This window comes from Sander vitreus, chromosome 9 (genome assembly GCF_031162955.1).
Source record: "Sander vitreus isolate 19-12246 chromosome 9, sanVit1, whole genome shotgun sequence".
Lineage (NCBI taxonomy): Eukaryota > Metazoa > Chordata > Actinopteri > Perciformes > Percidae > Sander > Sander vitreus.
In genome coordinates this window covers 22,604,637-22,628,448 of record NC_135863.1, presented here as the reverse complement: position 1 = coordinate 22,628,448, position 23,812 = coordinate 22,604,637, and the positions used below count along the sequence as shown (strand labels likewise).

Sequence of the window (23,812 nt, the reverse complement as noted above, 5' to 3'; positions counted from 1 at the left end):
CCAGCTCCGGCGTGCTAATAAATAAAAAAGCGGCGGACGGAGGAGAAATACCGGCGGTGTTTGCGGCTCGAGCGGCGCCGGTGCATCTGAGCGGCGAGATGGGAGACCAGAAGGTGAGCCGGAGCCGGAGGAACAGGTGTCTCTGATGGGGGAAGCCGTTTCAGGGCGTTACGTTAGTGTACAAAGGAAGGAGGGGGACAAGCTGCAGAATTGGGGAGTTTGTGGATGCGGTACGGAGTCGTATTCCCCAGTGATGTTTTATATTTGAATCAGTGTTTTTCCGGTTGAAGGTGAGGTTTATCTTGAGCATGCCATCGTTGACTTTGTTAACGATGTATCGGCGTTATAGTCAGGGACGGGGGGCCTTGGCGCAGCTCCTCTCGCATCAACAAACACAGTCACACAGTCTTCAGCATGAACGGGCTTGTTCACTGTGGGATGGTCAACTTTAGATAAAATATAACGGGAGTGGTAACATATCAGATGTGTGATCCGTATAACAGTCGACCTAGTGTGTGTGTCCAGTCCTTTGAAGTCGGCTGTTCAATGGTTGTGGAGCTGCATTATTAAATTATAAATGCGCATCCTTCCGCCCAAGTGTCCTCCAACCCTGTGCACTGAGGCTAGGTCCCTCTCTGATCCCATCCAGTCCTGAAGAACAAATGCTAATCATGTTTAAAAGGGAGCTGAAAGCCTTAAGCTCCATGTGTCCCCTCCATCCAAACACTGACTAGCACAACCTCCACCACAGAGGATGCACGAACACCTGAAATGGGCTGGTCAAGTGTTTGGTTAGAGGAGAAACATGCAGTCATTCAGCCCTCTGTGCCACACAGGCTTTAAGGCCACCGATAGAGAATATTAATCTGTATAGGCTTTGCTTTTTCGGTTTAAAAGGAGCAGATTTTGTCCTTTTTTTTTTTTTTTTCAGGCATAACAAAATGTTAAATACTGAAAAGTCAGATTTTGCCTTTTCTTTAGGAGTCTCTGCGTAAGATCACCCACACGCTGGCCATGAAGAATGAGGAGATTTCCAATTTTGTCTGTACTCTCAAACAGAGCCTCGACAACTTAGAGGTACAAAAACGTAAATGGCTGAACTAAAATGTAATCCTGGCTGCACAAGGTATATTCATCCAGCTACAGAAAAGGTTATTTCCTGTATTCACTCATTTTTGTTGTGACGCCACCAGGCGAACTCCAGCCGAGTCCAGGAGGACCTGGAGTCTGAGTTCACCTCTCTCCACTCTGTTCTGGACGAGATGAAGGAAAACATGGTGACACGCATCAAACAGGAGAGAGCCAGCCGCACATATGAGCTACAGGTAGCTGTCTTTGATTTTTCTTGGACTTACAAAATAATAGCAAATTTATGTAATTTAATTGTTTTTATTTATAAGTATATTCAAGGTTATGCAAGAAACTCATTCTGTTGTTTGCATTTATTGTCAAGTAAATAAGCAAATGTAAAACACATTTTATGTACGTCATTTCTTGCCATCTCTTAAACACCAAATGTGTAGTGTGGCATAGCCAGACCTATGTCCACAGTGCTGTGGAGTGAGGTCTGGCTACACCACACATACATTCATGGATATGAGGGGGGGAAAAAACGCTCTGGGTTGTTTGGATTTCTTTAAACCAATCACAATCGGCGCTAAGCTCTGGCTCTGCAAAATAGTCTTGTGAAGGAACTTGCTTTGGTGGAACATTTACAGCACCCTGCAAAAGAAAACGCCACATACAATATTAACTGAAGTTAACCGTTCACACAATACAGTAACGTGAGCTATTTAAATTAGCCGGATACATGGTTAAACATCTTTTTTTTCTTACCAGTATATCAATGTGTGTATTTCGTGCACAGCAATCCCGCCAATCAGTCCCAAAACATCCCAGTTAGAGAGTAAATGCCGTAAACACATTCTCTGTAAATCTTTACAACCATTCCCCGAAAGAACCAAGCAGGCCTCCCCTGTTGTACGATCCAAATCTTCTTCAAAGCTTGCCATTTTCAGCATGTAACATGCTAGCTCGAAGTTTGTTGTTGTTTCCCGCATCGAAGGGTTTTTTTAGGCAACACACAGAGCGGAAGGTGAGGGGATCCTGGAAAGTGTACTTCCGTTGATCCAGACTACCAAATGGAAGATGCCTGATAAATGTTAGTCTATTTCTCCAAATTCCTGAGATCACAAAAGGAGTTTTTACGTTCCAGGCCATTTAGAAAGATATCTAATTATCAAATTAAAGTTCTGTCACCAAATAGCTGATTTTGAGTTGATCCAGTTTTTGCAGTAGTTTGTACAGCAACTATTCCAGCTCACATGCACTGAAAACAAGGTGTTCTCTAATTCTCAAAGTTCTCAGCCTCAGGACCAAGCCATGACTCTCAAATGATGTAGCAAACTCCATCGCTTTTGCAGAGAACACAGTAATCCCATTATATTAAAGACAACTGCATAAGAGTTAGCAGATGCACCCTTTTTTAACTGTGGGTTGGTAATTTTTCAGAGTCAGCTGAGTGCCTGCTCCAAAGCCCTGGAGAGTTCAGAGGAGCTGCTGGAGCTGGCCAATCAGACACTCTGCTCCTCTGCGACAGACGGTTTCAATCAGGTAACTGACTCACTCCACCGCTGATGTTGTAATGCTGCACTGTTCCCTCTGCTGCTCGTTGTTTGTTTATAACTCTATTTTTAATGACTGATGGTGAATTCCAGTGTCCATATTATACATGTGATTTAATCTGTCCTTCCAGCGGTTATTTTAACAGCCACCAGTGACATTTTGTGTTAAATGACAACATGATGGGCTACAACTCAGTTTTCTCTTCGCTCCGTATCTCTCTCCTCTCTTTTTTCCTGCTTCTCGTCTCCAGGCGGCCAAAGACATTAAGGATAGGTATAGTACTGAGCCATCCATTGCTTTCCTTTTGTTGTAGCGTCCTGTAAGCATTGAGCCATCTCATAATGTGGCATGCATGCTTTCAAAACATAGTAGCCAGTACCACACCCATGTCGTAGACATTAAGTACTATAGAAAACTTTCCACTCGAGAGCCTTTTGTCTTTGTGTTTCCCACTGTCTTCTCCAGTCTGTACCATCCTGTGTCAGCCCCCCCCCTCCCTCCTCCCTCCTCCCTGGATGAACCCCCTCTCTAGCTCTGCTTTTAAACCTTGATTGGGTTGATGAGTTACCAGTAGTACCAGAAGTCTAGTTAGTGGCCTTTCCTTAGTGAGCAGTATTAGAATCTCCTGTTTTTGCCTCTGATCCAGTTAAATAATAGACAACGCTTGTTTCCACTCTGTGTGTTTGTGTGTTTTTGTGTGTGTCTCTCTTTGTCCGCAGCGTGACAATGGCTCCAGCCTTTCGCCTCTCCCTGAAGGCTAAAGCCAGTGACAACATGAGTCACTTGATGGTGGATTTCAGCCAGGAGAGGGGGGTGTTGCAGGGCCTCAAGTTTCTCCCAGGTCTGCTCCACTTTTAATACAAAGAAATACAGACGGTGACTACAGCAGGGGTGTAATGTAAACAAGTACATTCATATCTCCATTTCATGCTGCGTCATATTCCGTTATCGTACTTTTTGCTGCACTACATTTATTTAACAGCTGTAGTTACTTTACTAATTAACAAAAAAAAACACAATTCTCCTTCTAATCAAGTCGTTTTAGTCTATAATTAAGTCCTAACCCCGTATTTTCACCATTACAGTAAGTATACCAGACTGTTTTCCACGCAAATCAATTTGTTTCAGGTATTCCAAAATCAAGTCCTATTTTCAGAATTCTAGCTCAGAGATACCCACATAGTTTTGTTGTTTCAAGCAACAACTTTACTGCATTAACATGTGTTTTTTACATGTTTTGAGAAAAAAAAGGTTTTAGGATCCTATTAAAGCCAGAATTGTCTTTTTAAAATTGGGGGTTTTGCACTGTTACAGATTGAACTGCCAAACAGTATATTAAGTAGTTTAAATTGGCTCCACCTCGACCAGTTGCAATATTATAATGCTTTTTACATATAAATACATTTATAATCTGTAATAATAATCCAGTTATATAATCTATATACAACACTATAAAATGGGCCCATTCTACAGTATTTATACCTTTGATACTTAATGCAACACAAGTGCAAAAAGAGTCATCAACAAATGCTGGTAAATGTCTTATATCAGTAGAAACAAATAAATCAGTAGCAACTACACAGGCATTAACTTTGAGCATTAACTCTGGGCTTTTGTTTCAAACCACACACTGTCACAATGTCTAATCACAGCAAAATCAATGACTGTGTGAAACGAGTTGTGTGTTGCATTGGTTTCAACAAACTCCACTTATCATTATTTTATATACGAGGAATCAAATGACTACATGTAATGTGAAAGGGGTCACTCACAGCGATGAAACCACAGAGAATTATCAGCCAACTCTGCAGCTGTGTGAGGCTTTTTAACCTATTTCAAGGCACTGGTGTGGTTTTACAGCCTACATATTTACTGTAGGGCTCAGTCTCCTCGCTAGCAGCTGTTTTAAGCAAAAAAAGCTCTGATGCAGCCACTGTACGCCGCCTGTTTAGCACCAAACTGCTAATGAGAGAGAAGTTAGCGTCTAGCTGGTGATAATAGTTGAACATTTAGCAGCTAAAGAGCCAGATATTTACCTCCCAGAGAGTGAATATTGTACTTACATTCATAAGGGGGGGCACAAACATGACTCTAAATTAATGCTCCAGATCCGATTGATGTGTAAATATACAATTGTTTGCTAACACTGAAGCTGAAGAATATGCTGGGCTGTGTAGCTGTCAGCTTGTGGCAAAAAAAAAAATTTTTATGCAGCTGTAACATTATTCCCATGTAACAGCTCACGTCATGATACATTATAAACTTAATCCACTATTTAAAAAAAAAAAAAAAAGTTTTTAAAATAATTTTGAACCTGCTCATGTCTCATTATTTAATAATTTAACCAAGCAGCTGTTTCTATAGTGAAATAAGATTAAGAGCGTTGAGCAAGAGTAGAGGAAGTGGATTTTGGATATTAAACTGTCTTCTCTCTCCAGTTCCAGCCACTCCAGAGATCCAGGTCTCAGAGTGCCAGGTCTGCGACAACACGGTGACTGTAGTTTGGACCTTACCGGAGCCCGACAACAAGATAGACCACTACATACTGGAGCATCGACGCACAAACCACGAGGGTCCGCCGCGCATCAGAGAAGACTACCCCTGGATGGTTCTAGAGGGGATACGAGAGCTGGAGTACACACTCACCGGTAGGAGGAGCATTGAAAGGAGGTATTTGACATTTTGTTGTCTGAACTTTGATGAAGTGGACTCATAAAGGATACTTGTGTTTTTATTCTCAGGTCTGCGCTTTGACACCCGGTTCATGACTTTCAGAGTGAAAGCGTGTAACAAGGCCGTTGCAGGAGAGTTCTCTGAGCCGGTCACACTAGAAACCCACGGTGAGAATACACAAACTAGGTTTTATATAAGGCTGTATTATTATTTCACTATGATTGACAATGCATGAAAGGTCTGTGGGGTCTTTGTTGATAGAAACATATAAAGATCTGACTCATTTTCCATTTGCAGCCTTCACCTTCAAACTGGACGCTGCTTCGTCCCACCAGAACCTGAAGGTGGAGGACTTGAGTGTGGAGTGGGACAGCTGTGGAGGAAAGATACAGGACATCCGCAAGGAAAAGACCCGAACCAACTCCCCGATGCACTCTCCAGCCAGGTGTGTATTATTGTGAACCGCAAGGTCTTTGAACCTGGGCTTGTACTTACTGTCATTAAGAATACATCTTAAAAATATGGGTCTTTCTAGTGTTTGTTGCCTACCATCTGTCTCATCTGTAACCAGGTCAGCCCTGATGTCACCTAAGAGAGCGCCGACAGCCCGGCCCGGCAGAGACCGATTTACAGCAGAGTCCTACACAGTGCTGGGTGAGAGAACACACACAAAAAACAAAGCACAATACATGTATTTCCACATCTCTAGGAGTAAAACTATAGAGTAAAACACTACCAGACTGGAGTTGTAGCTGTACAGTTATTGAAACCGAGCCGTTCTAGCAGCATCAATTATTTCACTGCTTTAGGTTCAACCTTAGTGGGTGGAAGAAGTAACTAAATAGCATTAGGCTTTCTTCCACTACTCAGTGAAAAGGGGACAACGTTAAAAGAGATACCTTTTAATACTATGAGCCCTTGTACACTTTCAAATGCATCTCGCTTTACTGAGTTTGCAGGCTAGCTTATTAGCCTTGCTACACTAGCCTGTAGCTACCCAGGTATGCAAGTTAGCTAGCCTGCTTATCTTCCAAAATGAATGTTACGCTCCTGAATAGCTAGGGCAAAATAGTCGTTTGCATTCATAATGTTTATCCATGTTTAAACTAGGGATGCAACGATTATACTGTAGATTTTGTCGGTACGATTATAGTCTGAAGAATAATCACGGTTTCACTATTATTATGCATTAATTAATTTCACTAACGTTACTAATGTATGAAATCACATGAACACTGAAGATTTTAATGTGTTCTTTATTGCTGCCTTTTGAAACAGAAATAACAGTAACAGTTTTGAATGTTGTGAAATTTTTTATATAAGCAATCATCAACCTTTTTATTTAAATTATTCTGAAAAGATTAGAGACTAGAGGTGAATCAGTCACACCACAAACAAAGGTCAAGTTGGCAACAACAATGCTGTCTTTCTTAAGAAGAAGTTGGCCCTTTTGGGGCTAGAAACGGCCCTGCTGGTGTTTAAGTTGAAGGAGCTGCTAAGTAACGTCAAGTGGTAATGTCAGTGACATGATGGAACTGTTGCGGAGTTTTGAGTCGGTCACTGTAAATGCAGACGTCGACGTCTGACTCGTTAGCTGTCAACTGTAACATTAAACAGGCTAACGTTAGCTAACTGGTAACATTAACAAGCTAACAAACACTTAACAACAACGTTAACGAACAATCGTGAGGTCGGGGGCTGGCTCTGTGTTTTCCTGGTGTTTGCTAACTTTATGCAACGCTTAAAAATTGCAGCAGTAGCTAAGTTATCCCACCACGGGACGCCGTTGTACATCACTCTGACTGTCAACACTCGCGCTGACCGGTGTGCCGCTGACTGGTGATATTTGCATAAAATCAGTGAATATTCAACAAGGCCTGCCTACTTTTTAAGAGCATTCTGCTCTGCCTCCGTAGCCTGGTCCTACCAGACTCTCGTACATTTCATTTGTACAGAGAGTCTGGCCTCTCTCCATTGACAAGTGTTAACTTCCTTGAAGGCGGGTACTCTGTTGAAGTTTAAAACTATTGGATTTGCCCAGAGCCACTCTGGATCTGCCATAACCAATTGCTAACGTTTGGTCGTGACGTATGTCATGCGCATGTGCAACAAGAGGGGAGACCGACAACAACTATCAGCTTATATTTAGCATTAGCATCGCTAGCGTTAGCCTTAGCCAACTCCTTCACCGCTAACGGAGCGAGCTGGAAAATCAAACTTTTCCCGAACCCTGTGGGGAGGAGGGCCACCAACAAAACTCAGCAAAGATTGTTCTTGCTCGGGCTTTAACTTCTGGATATTCGGCAGCATTGCTGCCACAACAGACCGAATGGCTTCGCTCGCATCTTTCTAGTGCACGTCCTCAACGTCATCGTTCTCAGCCACTCCCTCTATTCGCTGATTGGACCTACAAATATTTGACCGGAGAAAACCCAAGAATATACCGCAAACCCAGACGGAGTACTGAAGGGAAATGAAAATTGAGCGGAAGTAGCTCCACCCCTCGAGTGCCAGAAGTTCACATTTTCACGAAGTGTTTGCAAGTGAGACTAAATAATGGATATCGCTGAAAACATCACTAGTTTATGTGTAATACATGTCCGTTTAAGCATTATCCACACAAATACGACACATACTGTATGAACGGAAAAAAATAAAACGAAACAACGCACTAGAGATCTAGCTGGAATTCAAACCTTGGATGTCATGGACAAAAAAAGTTGACGAACTAGCTTCTACATCGTCTATACCACTACACACCTCTGAAAGGATTTCTATCTATATATTGGACTTTTAGTCTAAGTTAACACAGGTTAACATATGAGAGAAATATATGCCCATGTTAACTGGTTATATCACAATTTAACATGGCCAAATGCAAGCCTCGAAACAGTAAAGTAGGTTCATCTTTGCCTCACATACCAAAACCTAACTGATGTACAACAAACAGACATGACCCCACTTAACACTTTATTCCATTTTGGGGGTAAAAATTAAACACGTCAGTCATGCGCAAACGTGATCATTTATCATTGTTATTGTGAGCCATCTCATAAAGAATGTGTAGCCAGACAGTACAAACAGTCGCTTTCAACCTGTGCCACAAGTCAACTGATTATAGTTTAATTAGATTAGTGTTTAATTTCATTAGACCCATATTAGGAATCTGAAACCACAACATCTGAATGTTATCAAACTCTCTCAGTACATCAAAGTTTTGTAATCATATACCATAATGACCATTTTGTTTCAAAGTGGGCCAACAAATTATGTGTGGGATAAATGAAAGTCAAACTCGGAAAATGGAATAAAGTGTTAAGTGGGGTCATGTCTGTTTGTTGTACATCAGTTAGGTTTTGGTATGTGAGGCAAAGATGAACCTACTTTACTGTTTCGAGGCTTGCATTTGGCCATGTTAAATTGTGATATAACCAGTTAACATGGGCATATATTTCTCTCATATGTTAACCTGTGTTAACTTAGACTAAAAGTCCAATATATAGATAGAAATCATTTCAGAGGTGCGTAGTGTAGTGGTATAGACGATGTAGAAGCTAGTCCGTCAACTTTTTTTTGTCCATGACATCCAAGGTTTGAATCCCAGCTAGATCTCTAGTGCGTTGTTTCGTTTTATTTTTTTCCATTCATACAGTATGTGTCGTATTTGTGTGGATAATGCTTAAACGGACATGTATTACACATAAACTGGTGATGTTTTCAGCGATATCCATTATTTTGTTGCAAACACTGTGAAAATGTGAACCTCTGGCACTCGAGGGGCGGAGGCAGAGCAGAACGCTCTTAAAAAGTAGGCAGGGCCTACTTGACCTACAGGCCTTGTTGAATATTCACTGATTTTATGCAAATATCACCAGTTAACATGATCACCAGCTAAACTGGCACACCGGCTTCTGATTTCATGTGTGAAGTGCGTGTGCGCGCGCCAGCGTTTATGTTTTCAAGGAGGTTTAAGAAGAACTGCACACACTGCCAACGTTACACATAACGTGCAGTCAGTTAACATTGTAGCTCGGAGCTTTTATGATGAATTAACCGTGACATTTTAAAGCGCGGTTAATAGTGAAATCGGTTAATTGCTGCATCCCTAGTTTAAACCAGACCCAACTTTTGCACCCTCCATATCCCTTTTAACCTGTATGGACCAGATTATTGTTTGTTGTTGCCATTTCCACAGTTTCGTATATTTCAAACCCAATGCATGATTTTCACTGGATGTTTCTCCTGTAAAACTGCCAACACAAAATGTTTTCACAGAACTGAAGTCTGATTGTCTCTTTCCAAAATAGATTTACTAACATGTAACCTCACCTCCCAAACTACACAACAGATTGTGTTGACACAATATGAGTGTAGAAAGGAATTATCTGGGTTTATGTCTCATGACAGCTGACACAATGATCGACGCTGGCCAACAGTACTGGGAGGTGCGGTTTGACAAGGAGAGCAAAGCCTTCGCTGTGGGTGTAGCCCTGCGGAGCCTCGGAAAATTCGACCAGCTGGGGAAAAGCAGCGCTTCCTGGTGCATCCATCTGAACAACTGGCTGCAGCAGAGCCTCACAGCAAAACACAACAACAAGGCTCGGACACTGGACTGTGCCATCCCAAACACTATAGGAGTCTACGTCAACTATGACGAAGGTACTATAAACACACGTAGAGTCTGTGTTTGAATGATCCCAGATAGAATCACTGTTGGTCTGTAAAGTGTTGAGGATTTCTCCCCCCAAAAACAAACACTAATGTGAAAAATATGTTGCAAATAATCAGGTTATATTTTATTGTCTGTTTTCAGCTGCGATTATCGGTTTAGTGAGTCTGTATGAAAGATAATAGTACTTTTTAATATATTTTTTTTAGTGCTGAAACAATGAAGTCAATTCTGCCATTAGTCAATGGTCAGAAATGAATCAACAAACTGATTAACTGTTTCATTTATCAATCAAAACTGGCAAACAATCCAGGGCTCCATCTTCTAAGATGTGAGGATTTTAAAATGTTATCTATTAATTCAAACTTTATTTTACCAGGTAAGTCTCTTTGAGGTTAGAAACCTTTTTTGAATGGAAAATCCTCCCAAAAAAGCAGCATAAAACACTGCAGTCAAAGCAATACAACAGATAAAACATTACTAGAAAAAAAAAAGATAACTTCTGCTTTTCTGTGTTTTTATATCATTGTAAATGTAATATCTTTGGGTTTTGGACTGTTCATCGAACAAAACAAGCAATTTGAAGAAATTTTATAAACTAAACAATTCATTGACTTTTTGATATACTGTATTTGATATTTCAACACAATCAACAATGAAAACGGGTTAGTGCAGCCCTACTTTTTAAATATAGTGCATATGTGTGATTTGCCTTCTTTATTCTCTCCAGGTGTTCTGTCTTTCTACAACTCCAAAACTAAACAGCTGATGCACACCTTTAAAACCAAGTTCCAGCAGCCAATAATACCAGCTTTCATGGTGAGAAACCTTCCCTTAAGAGCTTATTAATACATATTATCTAAAGAACTGCTCTATTGTTCCCATTAGAGCTGCAAAGATTAATCGATTAGTTGTCAACTTTTAAATTAATCTATTAACTACTATTAACTACTATTTTGATAATCGATTAGTCGGTTTGAGTAATTCTTTTAAGACAAAAGTAAACATTATTTGATTCCAGCTTCTTAAATGTGAATATTTTGTAGTTTCTTCTCTCCTCCGTGACAGTAAACTGAATATCTTTGAGTTGTGGACAAAACAAGACATTTGAGGACGTCATCTTGGGCGTTTGGGAAACTGATCCACATTTTTCACCATTTTCGATCATTTTATAGGCCAAACAACTAATCGATTAATCGAGAAAATAATCAACAGATTAATCGACTATGAAAATAATCGTTAGTTGCAGCCCTAGTTCCCATGACCTTTTTAGTTTTTAAACTTTGGGATGATGTGGTGCTCCCTGCAGGTGTGGAACGGCAGTTTTTCAGTACTAACGGGCCTACAGGTTCCCAGTTTGGTGCAAAGCGGCCAGAGGAAGAACAGCGGCACCAGCAGCTCCAACGCCAGCCTCACCTAGACCCATCCACTCAGCTCTGCTCCACCACAGCCACCGCTGCAGAACATCTGCCTCTGCCCTGGCTGTGGTCCAAGCCATACCATGCAAGAGTTACATCACTGGAGTATGATGGTCTAGCCTGTTCCAGTGTCTGTGTTGCATAACAACAAAAAATGTGTTTGGGGAACAAGTGAGTCATCTGCGCTGTCAGTGACAGAACTCTTCAGATGTATGCCTCCGGCTGTTGTTGTGGGACGCATTAGTCTTACTAGTTTTTCCTCTCTCTCTCTACACGTCATTTAGCACTGTCCCACTGCTGCTAGAGCAAAGATTTAGCGCTGGCCGCTGCCCTCCCTTCCTTGCCATTACCAAAACTGTCAGTCGTACTGTCAACGCAGCCAGCTGCAGGTGCAGGGTCGAGGCCTGTCCTGGTCAAAGCCTGTCCTGTCTGCTCTCTCCCTGTGCCTTCCTTCTCATTTCCAAACTGATAGGCCAAATCGGGTGATCCGTACCAACATTGTCTCCCTATTTCAATTTTAAAAAACAATGTATTGTGTCAGTGTCATTATAACCTGGTTGTAACGTAGCTTATTGGTAAATGATCACCTACTGAATCTGCCCTCTACCTATCAACCAACCTATTTAACCCAAATAACCACCTGCTCTTACACAATGCTACTGAATAAAAGGCCGTTCATTAAATCAGGATTCATTAAACTCTACTTTGCCAGGAACTAATGGATCATAAGAACAACACATATCATGGATGTTGTATTTCTTGCCAAGGCATGCAGACTTAATAGTATTTACTGCATTTCACTCTTTGTAGACGGGTCCCACACTTGGCGTGCAAGATCATTAAGCCTCCTGCTAAGGTTTTGTTAGTTTTAAATCAGAGTCAGTGTTTGCTGTGGAGTTTAATCTGACAGCCAGGCTCGGCGCAGCGCAGGAGTTTTTAATCAGTGTAACTCCATGTAGAGGTAGGTCATCAGATACGGCTGGATTTTTGGAAATGGCTGTACTGTATTCATTCTATTCACCTGACTGCACCCTCATGCTTGTTTGTACAGTATGTATGTGTCTATACCTACAGTAATAACACCACTTTTAATTGCTAAAGAGGAATCCCATTACGAGTAGTGGACCGTCTGTAGTCCAAATATAACCAATAGCTAGCAAGTAGCCTCAGCTAACAAATTGTATTATGAGTGTTATCCAGGTTTGGAGTCCACCTGGGTGAGAGAAAACACAAGTGATAAACTCTGGAAACTGATGTTATCAAGTCCTTAATTGTGCACAGCCCGACCTCTTGAGTAGCGTCTGTGTCTTAAGTTACACAATGTAACAGTTTTGCTTCGCCATGTTGCTCCCTCTGTATGCATCTCATGAATAACTGTAGCCTGCAATGCTTTGAAGAAGCTGAGATTAATGTTAACTTTATTTTACATGCTGACTGATAATGTCACAGTTTTATTTGTAAATAATTACATTTTTCCACTATAGTGTATCAGTTGTTGAGGTAATAAAGGAGCGAGATAACTTGTTCTTGGATTTCTGCTTCAACAAATAATAAAACAAAGTAAGAAACAAATGTCGACTTAATAAAAAAACAAAACAGGAAATAGACAGGTACAGAACATCATAAAACTGATACTGCTGCAGTGCATGGCACGTACATAGATATTGCTTGGTCACATGTATCTGATTGGATGTGACAAAAGCAAAAGAGTTTTACTTCACTGAAAAACTACATTTGAATACAATAGGTACAGAAACCCCAAGCCCACTCTAATTTCAGTTTTCTTTCATTCACACTTCACTGTATAGATGGGCAGTAACACATGTTTTACAATATATATAAATTAGCTATGTAAAAATATATACAAAAGAAACAGGGCGAGGATAATGTGACAGGTACACCCCTCGTTACACTTGATTAATTTGCTAATGAGTGTCTGAGATGGGTGAATCAATGAAGTGTTAATCTTCGGAGTGGCTTTACTGCCAACAGCCAGCTGACTAGGAGGAGCAGATCCCAGGCGCAGAGGAGGAAAGAGGTTTTGTGTGGAAAGCTACCATTGTGTTGGTACATCTTGCTGGGACAGACTGGTAAATGGCTCTCTGTACTGGTGTAAGTCACTGGTTGTCGCAGATTTTTTTTTCAGATGCTTTGAGAGGTTCCCAGCAGCAGAGGACACTCTTAACACCTGGCCTTTTGTCCAAACTTGAGTTTCAGCTCCGATATCGCTGCAAGAGACCAGACAATAAGCTTTGATATTATTGGCATAACAGACACTAAAATGACACATAACAGCAAATATATGAACTGAGAAATATATCGGCACAAGCTGCTATTTAAATTAGGCCTCGAGGGCAGGGTTTGTCAGTGAAGCAGTGTGGACTTACTCTGTCCCAGAGGGTCTTTGGGGTTTCTCATCCTCCCATCCAGGCTCTGGTTTGTGGAGGTACAAACAGCCTGGGTGGTGGTGGTGGTGGATGGGGGTGATGTAGAAAAGGGCAATTTGCGAGGAATAGGAGTTGGAGGTATTACTGCTTTCTTTAGTTTGTTTGTCTCCGGTTCTGTGGAAGACCAAAAACACACACACACATGATTCACGTTCATAAAGGGAACAGGTGAGTTTCTGAGACAGAAAGATAAGGGTGACTTACGTGCTACTGGAACAGCTGAGGAATCCTCTGTCTCTTTGTCTTTCTCCTCCCCTGTTGGACACAAACATTAGTTAGCAATGACAGTGGAAAAATTAAGTCACACCGGTTTGTGTTTTTGCGAGACAGAAGCACAAATGGCAGGGGTGATAGGGCTGTTGGCAGGAGAGTTGTACTCACGCTCTTCATTCTGATACAAATTATTTTCTTCAGTTGGTGCTGGCGCTGGTTTAGGGGTTGGTACTCTTGGAGCGACTGCGAAACAAAATGTAATTATAATCATTATAGGGTTGATATATGTAATGGCCAAGGTAAACAACAGTGCAGTCACAGTAAATAACAGTGGTTGTGTGCAGGTTTTGAAAATGAACGTGTACACTACGGTATGTTCAATAATCTGCAACGCACCTGCACTTTACGTAATAATGTGCAATTTCACTATTTTACTATTTACTCTAGTTTTCATTATTTTTACCATCTTCACATTCTATGTTCTTAGTTTAATATGTATGTTTTTATGTTCGCACCATAGCTTAGCACTTTTAATTTCGTTGTATGTATTTACATTGTATTTAAATTAGGGCTGTCAAAATAACGCGTTAATTTCGATTAATTAATCTGAGAAAAAATAACGCGTTAAAAAAAAATTAACGCAGATTAATCCATTCCATACTGACGTTTGCATACAAACGAAAATCTGGTGCCACTGATATGTCTGCGCTTCTCTCTGCTGCTCTGAAACAGACGTTACAGGAAACACAAACCCTGCTGCATGTGACTCTAGTTAACACTATACTCAACAGCAGCTAACGTTAGCCTACCGCTAGCTAGTAGCTGGATTAAACACGGTTACAATGCTGACAGCTAACGCTAAACGGTGTAAAGTTTGACTGTGTTTTACTGTAGAGGATTCAACACCGGGATGTAACAATCTGCAGCTGCTGTCGGAGAAACAACACAGACGGTGCGTTCAATGAAACTGGTAAACTACAGTTTTTGTCGTTCAACAGCAATTTACTAGTGAAATAAGTTATTGTTATTGTTATACATTATTATTAAATCATTTAATTTTGACCATATGGCCTTAGCAATAAACAAGCCGTTCTTTGATGTCACCAACTGTTGTTTAGTACCCTTTTTTTTTCTTTTCTTACTTTCTTAAAAAGTATCGGTTCAGGCACCGTTAATTATGTATGTGATTAATTTTCGATTAAGTATGTAATTAATTAGATTACATTTTTTAATCGATTGACAGCCCTAATTTAAATGTAAACATGATAACTACTTAAGATATGTTGCTTATCCAGAAAGTACATTTAGTAGGTTTATAATATAAAATAGAATATTAAAGAACTATTTATTTATTTATTAGTTTTAATTGTTGTCAAAGTGGTTTGCAAGAATCAACTTAAAGTCATTTTTTGTGTGACTTTGACTTGTTGGAAAAAGTCTAAGATTAGTTGCATGGAATGGAATTTTCTGATAACTGTATGCGTCAAAGGGAGTGGCATAAAGTGCAAACAGTTTAGTGGCTAGACATGTACGTGTTCATGTTTGTTGGCTTTTGTTTCAATGGCAGTACCTTGTTTGGAGGGTAAACTTGGTGGGATGAGGTTTGACGAGGCACACTGAACGCTCATCTCTCCATTGTCATCAGTCCGAATAAAAGCTGTGAAAAAGCCATAACTTAAATTAGTCATGTATACCTTATGGTAAATGTATATGTTTGGTATATGGAATAATAATTACAAAGCTTTAAAAGTGACCTTAAATACAAAGTGAGCAAAAGAAAAGGCAAACACAGAGAAGAATAAATAGAGTGAAAGAGAAAGATAAAAATAAAAAAAAAGTCTCTTCTTGTACGTACTGATGTTTTTCTCATAGGCTTCCTCAATGATCAGAGGAATCAGAACTCTGTCCGTTTTTTCCACTAAATAGTTGATCACATCATGTAGCGTGGCACATGGGACCTGCACCGAGAACAACTTTTCTTTAGCAACTTAAGAAAAATGAAATACACATAGGAAATAAAACGTGTTGTTATTTTGCGATTGGACTTGACTCAACCTCAATTACCACAATATCAAAATTCTTGGAAACTTTATCACGAGTTGAGTTTAATTATTGTGTCAATGTGTCATTAGTTTTGAGAAGGAAATTATGTAAAACACACATACACACACACACACACACACACACACACACACACACACACACACACACACACACACACACACACACATACACATACGTGAGTCATGTTACTGGCAGCGGAATGAAAATCTACAGTATATAGTTCAGGTACAGAAAAAATGGCTGTACTAAATGCCATTTCTATTGCCAACTCTGTGTACCAGTATTTATCCTCTTCTTTTAAAGTACAACTGGTTCTTTCTCATGTTCTGTTTTTCACTGCCATGTAAAGTCATTACTCACATTACTCGCAGGCAAAGCTCATTGAAGCCGATTTGATCAAGCAATTAAAAGCAATGTTGGTTTTCTTGTCTACTGCATTATCCAAAGAGAACACAGTAGAGCATGCGCCCCATGTAGGCATAGTCCTTCGCAGCGGGGCCTGGGTTCAAATCCGACCCAAGCCCTTTGCTGCATGTCACCCCCCCCTTTCCTGTCTCTCTTCAGCTGTTAAAAGGAAAAAGCCATAAAAATATATCTTGTAAAAAAAAAAAAAAAAAGATTCCTGTTTTATTACTAATAGGTTTACCTGCCTAACAAAGACCAGCCTTCAGACCTTTATCTGTGGCATATACAGTACAAAGTAACTTGAGCATGATTTCTAATACTCACAGGATTGTCCACGTCAATGGCGAAGCCCCCTTTATGTTTACGAGTCACACGGTAGTGTCTGAACACAGAGCTGATGCAGGAAGAGAAAGGCATGCAATCAGGACACAGATCAAATGAACAGTAACACTTTACTTGAAGGTATCTACATAAGAGTGACATGACACTGACATGAACACATGACACTGCCATGAACACATGACACTGTCATGACACATGAACCCTAACCCTAACTCTAACCATAACTTGTTACATTTGACTACTAAAAGAAGCGTTATGTCATAAGCGTTTACGACTTGTTTATAATGTTTATGACACGTTCATGACAGTGCCATGTCACTCTTATGTAGATACCTTCAAGTATAGTGTAACCAAATGAACAAACAGATTATAAATTGTACAAGATGACAACATGCAACAACACATTCACACAGATTCAGTGTGTTAAAACTGTCATTTGATTATTTGTTATATTCTCTTCTAGAAGTAGAACTTTTGAGTCCTGCATTAAATGAAGATACAGAAGTTGTGTTTTAATATGTGTCCAATTGTCTGATATGTATGTTCACCTATGTATTAGATCTGTGTGGGAGTGTATGTGTGTGTGTGTGTGTGTGTGTGTGTGTGTGTGTGTGTTTATGCTTTGGGTGTGTGTACCCTTCAAGGTCCTGTCTGGTGCTGACAGCGAGGGAGGTTCCGTTACTCCCGGGCCTCAGCAGGAGGTTTCCCCTCTTGGCCTCTTTCTCAAGCAGCAGCTCTGCCTCCAGACGGGACACATGGTGGTAACAACTGCAGGACGTCACAAAACACCGACATTAGACAAAAGGAAAAACTTCAGCCATCACTCATCTCAAACTGATTTTTAGTAGTGACACAGAGTTTGTATATAGGAGAAAGGGTGGATTAAAATGCACAAAGTCTTGTCTGAGAGTCAAGGTAGCAATGACTGAGCTAAGCAGACACCACATCTGCATCATCAGCAAAGTCCTAATGAAATAAATACTTTGTCACCTTTTTTTTTCTGAACACATAAAATAGCATTTAATCCTTCAGTTTTTTTCTGAAAACCTAAAAAGAAATCACCAAATATGAGTTTTCCCTGCACAGCATTGCTATTGCTATGAAAACAGATAAGATTCTAAGCTGAATTTAGATATTCCATTGCTATTTACCAGAATGCTTCAAGGCCGATACATAATGCCTGTTTAGTCCTGGATTCTGTTTATACTGTAGCCCTTTACCTATTTTGCAGTGGTAAAAGGGGGGGGCAAGGTGGAGAGTGGGAGTGTGGCCTTGACCAACTGCCACTTTGCTCGTTTGAAAGCCATGATGCCTCTCTCTTTCTCATGGGTGGGCCAAATTATCTGGGCGGGCAAAGCAGAGAAAGGGGAGGTAACCTTGCTCCTTATAAGGAGTAAGATTCCAGATCGGCCCATCTGAGCTTTCATTTTCTCAAAGGCAGAGCAGGATACCCAGGGCTCGGTTTACACCTATCGCCATTTCAAGCCATTGGGGGACCATAGGCAAGCTGGGGGAACTCATATTAATGTTTAAAAACCTCATAAAGTGACATTTTCATGCCATGGGACCTTTAAATAATGATAATAATACTCAAGACGTTTTTAATGGGCTCCAAAATGCTCTTCTTTAACATGAGTTTTGGTCATGTGCATCATGGTTTCAGCCCTTTCTATTGGCCACATTATGAATAACCGGTATTTTACTTGAGCATGAGTTTCAATACTAAATAGTCTTGTTGATACTCACGCTGGCATGTCTGCTTGGAAGCTGATGTAAGCACAGTGGTTGAGTACAGCAGGTTGAGCAACATTTCTTTTTCTTTCCTTTTCCTTTTCTACTGCCTCTTTCAGCATGTGGATCTGTCCTGGTAGCAGGGTGAGGGAGGATGGTACCGACAACTGCAAGGAGACACAGTTTCTGCTTTAAATCATCTGTGCAAATGAGGGCCTGATGTTAACTACAAAACATTGGTCATCTTAAATTTAAATCATTAAAAAAAAACTGTTATTGTTCTTTCTATAAAGCGAACTAAATGTTATACACCACTGACCTCAGCCACAGATTGGATATAGCCCTTCCACAGCTCCCGAGACTCTGCGTTAGAAGCCTGTAGACACAACGGAGGAGAGAAAAACTGTAAAATGAGGCATTGCTCTGAAAAAATGAGGATGCTTTACATAACTTAGGTTAATTTCCTCACAGTGAATTTGACATTTATATCCTTCATCTGGAGGATGAATCTGGCTGCATCCAAGTTACGATCCTGGCTGCCGTCGTCCGTTATTGAGATAAATCCACTGAGCTCCACTTTCTCTATGTACTGATGAACACACAAAGACACATGGAATGACATATAATTCCTGTTGGCTTCATCAGGAAAGGTTTTGATCAATAATCATCCAAATATCTGGCTCGTATTAACCCAAATCTTTGAGATAACTTACACCAGTGTCTCTCATGTCATTGAAGAAGAACAGTGTGTTTCCACACAGGCTGGTCCACAGTTTTCGGGATGTCTGCACAAACACACAAAGAGAGACGTAATGACTAAAAGATAACATGCCAAGCAGGGACGAAGAACAGCTATGAATAAACATTAAAGAAGAACACAGGTTTTTATTTGTGTTAAACAGAATGTAAAGTGAGATACTAAATGAACACAACAAGGAAATGAACTGTCTGTGCAGGTGACATTCTTGGATCAGACTTTATGTGTGATGTTATCAACTGTTGTTTAGTGTGTGGATTGGTTGGACCTGACTTGTGAGTGTTGAATAATTCATTTGTTTGTAGGTCGGTTTCAGGTTAAAACCGCCACTGAACTCAAAATAACTAAAATATAAGTACTGATCTGTAAAACTGGGACTTTGATGTAACTGAGCAAACTAACTTTTATCCAGGACTGGGATAGATTTAAAGTGTCCTCAGAAAAAAAGTTTCAGCTTTGATTTGACATGCTCTCATTGGAGTGCATTCACTCTCTTATCAGGGAGGTCCTGACCAGCATACATGATTCATTATCTGCAAAGCCTGCCTTTCCAGTTAGTGACCTTGCTTTCCTGTCAGTTCCTGGCTTGTTCTAATCTTTATGGCACAATACGCAGAATAGCAGTCAGACCAGATGGAGACAGCTGAGAGTCAAAGTCCTCACAATATACAAGAAACTATATGACAGGCAACTCCACCCACAGAAAACCCTAACACTTAACCTGCCTTTACCTGGTGCTGTGCATTAAGTGTGCACAATAAATCCATCTGTACCTCAACAGGATTTACAGCGTACATACACAGTTAACGCCAATGGCATATTATTATCATCAGCACTAAGACATACAGTTGTGTTCAGAATAATAGCAGTGTGTTTAAAAAAAGTGAATAATGCTCAAAATCCTTAGAATAGCTTTTAATTCCATAATATCAATGTATTGGGAACACTGCACATTCAATTCCAAATCAAAACATGACCAAAATTGATGAAGTTTGTGTTATACCTTTACAGAAAGTGAAGAAAAAGGAACATTAGGCTGTTCAAGCAGTATTTGCATTTTTCTTTACAAACTCAAACATTTACTGTATGAACTGAAAAATGTCTCAAGGGTTTGCTTTACTTTGAATCAGTGCACTAATAATTAGTTGCATAACCATTATTTCTGAGAACTGCTTCACATCTGTGTTGCATGGAGTCGACCAACTTCTGACACCTGTGAACAGGTATTCCAGCCCAGGACAATTGAACTACATTCCACAATTCCTCTGCATTACTGGGTTTTGCCTCAGAAACAGCATTTTTGATGTCACCCCACAAGTTTTCTATGGGATTGAGGTCTGGGGGTGGGCTGGCCACTCCATAACATCAGTCTTGTTCATCTGGAACCAAGACTTTGCTCGCTTACTGGTGTGTTTTGGGTCATTGTCTTGTTGAAAGACCCATTTCAAAGGCATTTCCTCTTCAGCATAAGGCAACATGACCTCTTCAAGTGTTTTGATGTATTGAAACTGATCCATGATCACTGGTATGTGATAAATAGGCCCAACACCACAGTATGAGAAACATCCCCATACCATGCTTTACTGTCTTCACAGTGTACTGTGGCTTGAAGTCAGTGCATGGGGGTCGTCGGACAAACTGTCTGCGGCCCTTAGACCCAAAAAGAACAATTTTGCTCTCATCAGTCCACAGAATGTTGCCCCATTTCTCCTTTGGCCAGTCAATGTGTCCTTTGGCAAATTTCAACCTATTCAGTACGTCTTTTTTTCAGCAATGGGACTTTGCGGGGGCTTCTAGCTGATAGCTTTGCTTCTTCTGATCGTAACAGTACTCACAGGTAACTTTAAGTCTTCTTTGATTTTCCTGGAGCTGATCATTGGTTGAGACTTTGCCATGTTGGCTATTCTTTGATCCATTTGAATGGTAGTTGACGGTTTTTTCCCACGTCGTTCAGGCTTTGGATGCCATTTGAAATCATTTTGGCTGAGCAGCCTATAATTTTCTGCACTTCTTTATATGTTTTCCCCTCTCCAATCAACTTTTTAATCAAAGTCCACTGTTCCTCAGAGCAATATCTGGAACGACCCATTTTGCTGAGTATTTCAGTGTGAAATGTACTATAACCAGCATGCACAACATATGCTTCCTTCCTTCCTTAAATATGGGCCATAATTGACACCTGTTTCTTCACAGAATCAATCACCTCACTAAGTGAACACAACACTGCTATTATTTTGAACATGACCCTTTCAATTACAGATTCAATTACACAGAATGAGCAGCATGCATGTCATGACTGTTGGGTCTGTTGGTTTACTATGACTCTACAACACTTACTAGTAAATTATTTGCCATGTAGAAATATCACTTCTACCAAAAAAAATTATGAGGTTAGTGATGTTGGACTATTATTTTGAACACAACTGTACATCCACCCCATCTTCACAGGACTTGGAGATGACTAAGGCTATATTATTGTCATCGGGATATCAACTTACGCAATAAACACATTGCGAAGGACTGCAACACATCTCAAAAGACACTAAGGTTTTTCTTTAGTTAGTTGACAGAGAGTATCAATAGAAAACTGCACTTTAAAATGTTAGTTTTTTTTTTTTTAAATGGGGCCTCTTCTTTTTTTTATTCAAAAAGCTATTTGTTGTATTAAAGCATTATACTGAAAGCAGCAAAAAGGCAGAACTGAGTACATTTTTAATATGTGTTTATCGCAAGTAATATCGGTACTGCGATATTCAACAACGTTATCGCATATTTTCCTTTTATCGTATTTCTCCCCACAGAGATGAAGGGCCCATATTGTGTAGAGTATTCACTCAGCCCCCCTAAAGTCCTCTGGATAAACTGAGGAGACAAATACTCACTTGAAATGTATCATGATAGTTTCTTTCTTGTGACATCTTCAAAGTAAATGTTTAGGCTACTCCTTCAGTTTTTCAGTAGGACTTTTGGGCCACTGTTATTCACAAGAATGGCTAAACCCTTTCTAATGCGACATGCAAAGTTAACACACACACACACACACACACACACACACACACACACACACACACACACACACACACACACACACACACACCGATTAAAAACAAACTTAGACCCAGACAAAAGAGTCATAAGAATTAGAACTGTTGGCAGTCCATTTCACCTGTTGCATACAAAAAAGACAAACTTGTCTCTCACATAAAAACAATCTAATAAACTACCTTATCTTCGAACGACCTCTTCTCCAGGTATCCCTCATAGTAGCAGGTTGGCAGCTGGCTCCTCTGTCGCGCTGTTCGCATTGCCATCACGATGGTCTCGATGTTTACAATGAATCTGAATTTCTAAACAGATTAAGATAGCAGCAGCATAACATCTCAGTAGCTTCTGCTTAATTTGCAGTGAAACCCTCTTGAATAATAAAGTGAGAAGGGAACCTGTGTGTCAGGTAGGCGGCAGCGGCCTTGCCGCTGATTGGTCAATGTGTGGAGTTGGCGGGTGTGATCATAGACTGTAAATATTAACGGGTGGGACCGAGGACTGCTTGTGACGTGGCGACATATTTCTCAAGATATGGAAATCACCTTTGGGCCTCACTGAAACTAACCTTTTATATGCGTAAAGACAGATTGAGTTGAAAAGAAAAAGACTGTTAACAGCACGCACTCAAGTGCGTTTTCCACACTTATTCATCATGTGATCAACCACGGATTGATCATGAGAGAAGCCCATCTTGAGTAGCTTTACAGTGGCGTCCATACTTCAAACCCTCAGAAATGAGAACAGGCATGCAACTATCTAATGACTATTTCAGCATTATAAATCAATCAGACTTTGTTTTGCACAAAGTGCACACAACACCCAACACACAAGCACGCACACACACACACACACACACACACACACACACACACACACACACACACATATTCTTTATTCTAAATGATACCTTTGGTTTACAAATGTTTGTAGTTTTGTTTTCTTGTTTCATGCTACTGTATACAGCACTGTGTTATACTGTGCTATATATTTTCTGTTTTACTGTAACATTGCATTGTTGTTTACAATGCACTTTTCACCCACTTTTAGCAGATTACTTTCACTCTAGAACATTGTAAATATAAGCCTATGAAAGACAAAAGCGCTTTAGATTTAGAACAACAGTGTGTACATGGTATATCAAAACATTTACTATTGTGAAAAAAGTGTTTGCCATTCGATGCAAATGCTTCATTTTGAGATGTGTTTTATTTAGCATTTTGTGTGTGCAGTTTTGGGAATTGTGTGTAGAGTTTTGAAAAAAGGAGACATAGTTTTGAAAACGTGTGTAAGCAGTTGGAAAAAACTGTAATATCAAGTCGAAGAGATAGTGGCTCCCTCTGCTGGAGGAATTCCTGGTGGTATTATCAACATAAGCCTATCTAAAACACTCATTGTCAGTTTACACCTAACTAAAACGAATGCA

At 40.2% G+C, this 23,812-nt stretch overlaps 2 protein-coding genes across 2 annotated transcripts; one reads left to right on the top strand and one right to left on the bottom strand.

The window, feature by feature from the left end:
* Positions 1 to 28: 28 nt before the first annotated feature.
* Positions 29 to 13,100, top strand: fsd1 (fibronectin type III and SPRY domain containing 1). The gene is made up of 13 exons (XM_078259336.1): positions 29 to 113; positions 982 to 1,077; positions 1,194 to 1,325; positions 2,512 to 2,613; positions 2,876 to 2,898; positions 3,345 to 3,466; positions 5,064 to 5,273; positions 5,367 to 5,465; positions 5,596 to 5,743; positions 5,870 to 5,952; positions 9,706 to 9,957; positions 10,698 to 10,786; positions 11,277 to 13,100. The coding sequence occupies exons 1-13, from the start codon at positions 99 to 101 to the stop codon at positions 11,385 to 11,387; spliced, it is 1,482 nt and encodes a 493-aa protein (XP_078115462.1). The 5' UTR covers positions 29 to 98; the 3' UTR covers positions 11,388 to 13,100.
* Positions 12,787 to 22,815, bottom strand: LOC144523639 (signal-transducing adaptor protein 1-like). Its single transcript, XM_078259339.1, has 13 exons — positions 22,569 to 22,815; positions 19,301 to 19,372; positions 19,057 to 19,176; positions 18,907 to 18,963; positions 18,603 to 18,754; positions 17,493 to 17,624; positions 16,839 to 16,908; positions 15,901 to 16,003; positions 15,616 to 15,702; positions 14,214 to 14,288; positions 14,037 to 14,087; positions 13,773 to 13,946; positions 12,787 to 13,613 (listed from the first exon to the last, which is right to left on the bottom strand). The coding sequence occupies exons 1-13, from the start codon at positions 22,653 to 22,655 to the stop codon at positions 13,567 to 13,569; spliced, it is 1,227 nt and encodes a 408-aa protein (XP_078115465.1). The 5' UTR covers positions 22,656 to 22,815; the 3' UTR covers positions 12,787 to 13,566.
* Between the last annotated feature and the right edge of the window lie 997 nt (positions 22,816 to 23,812).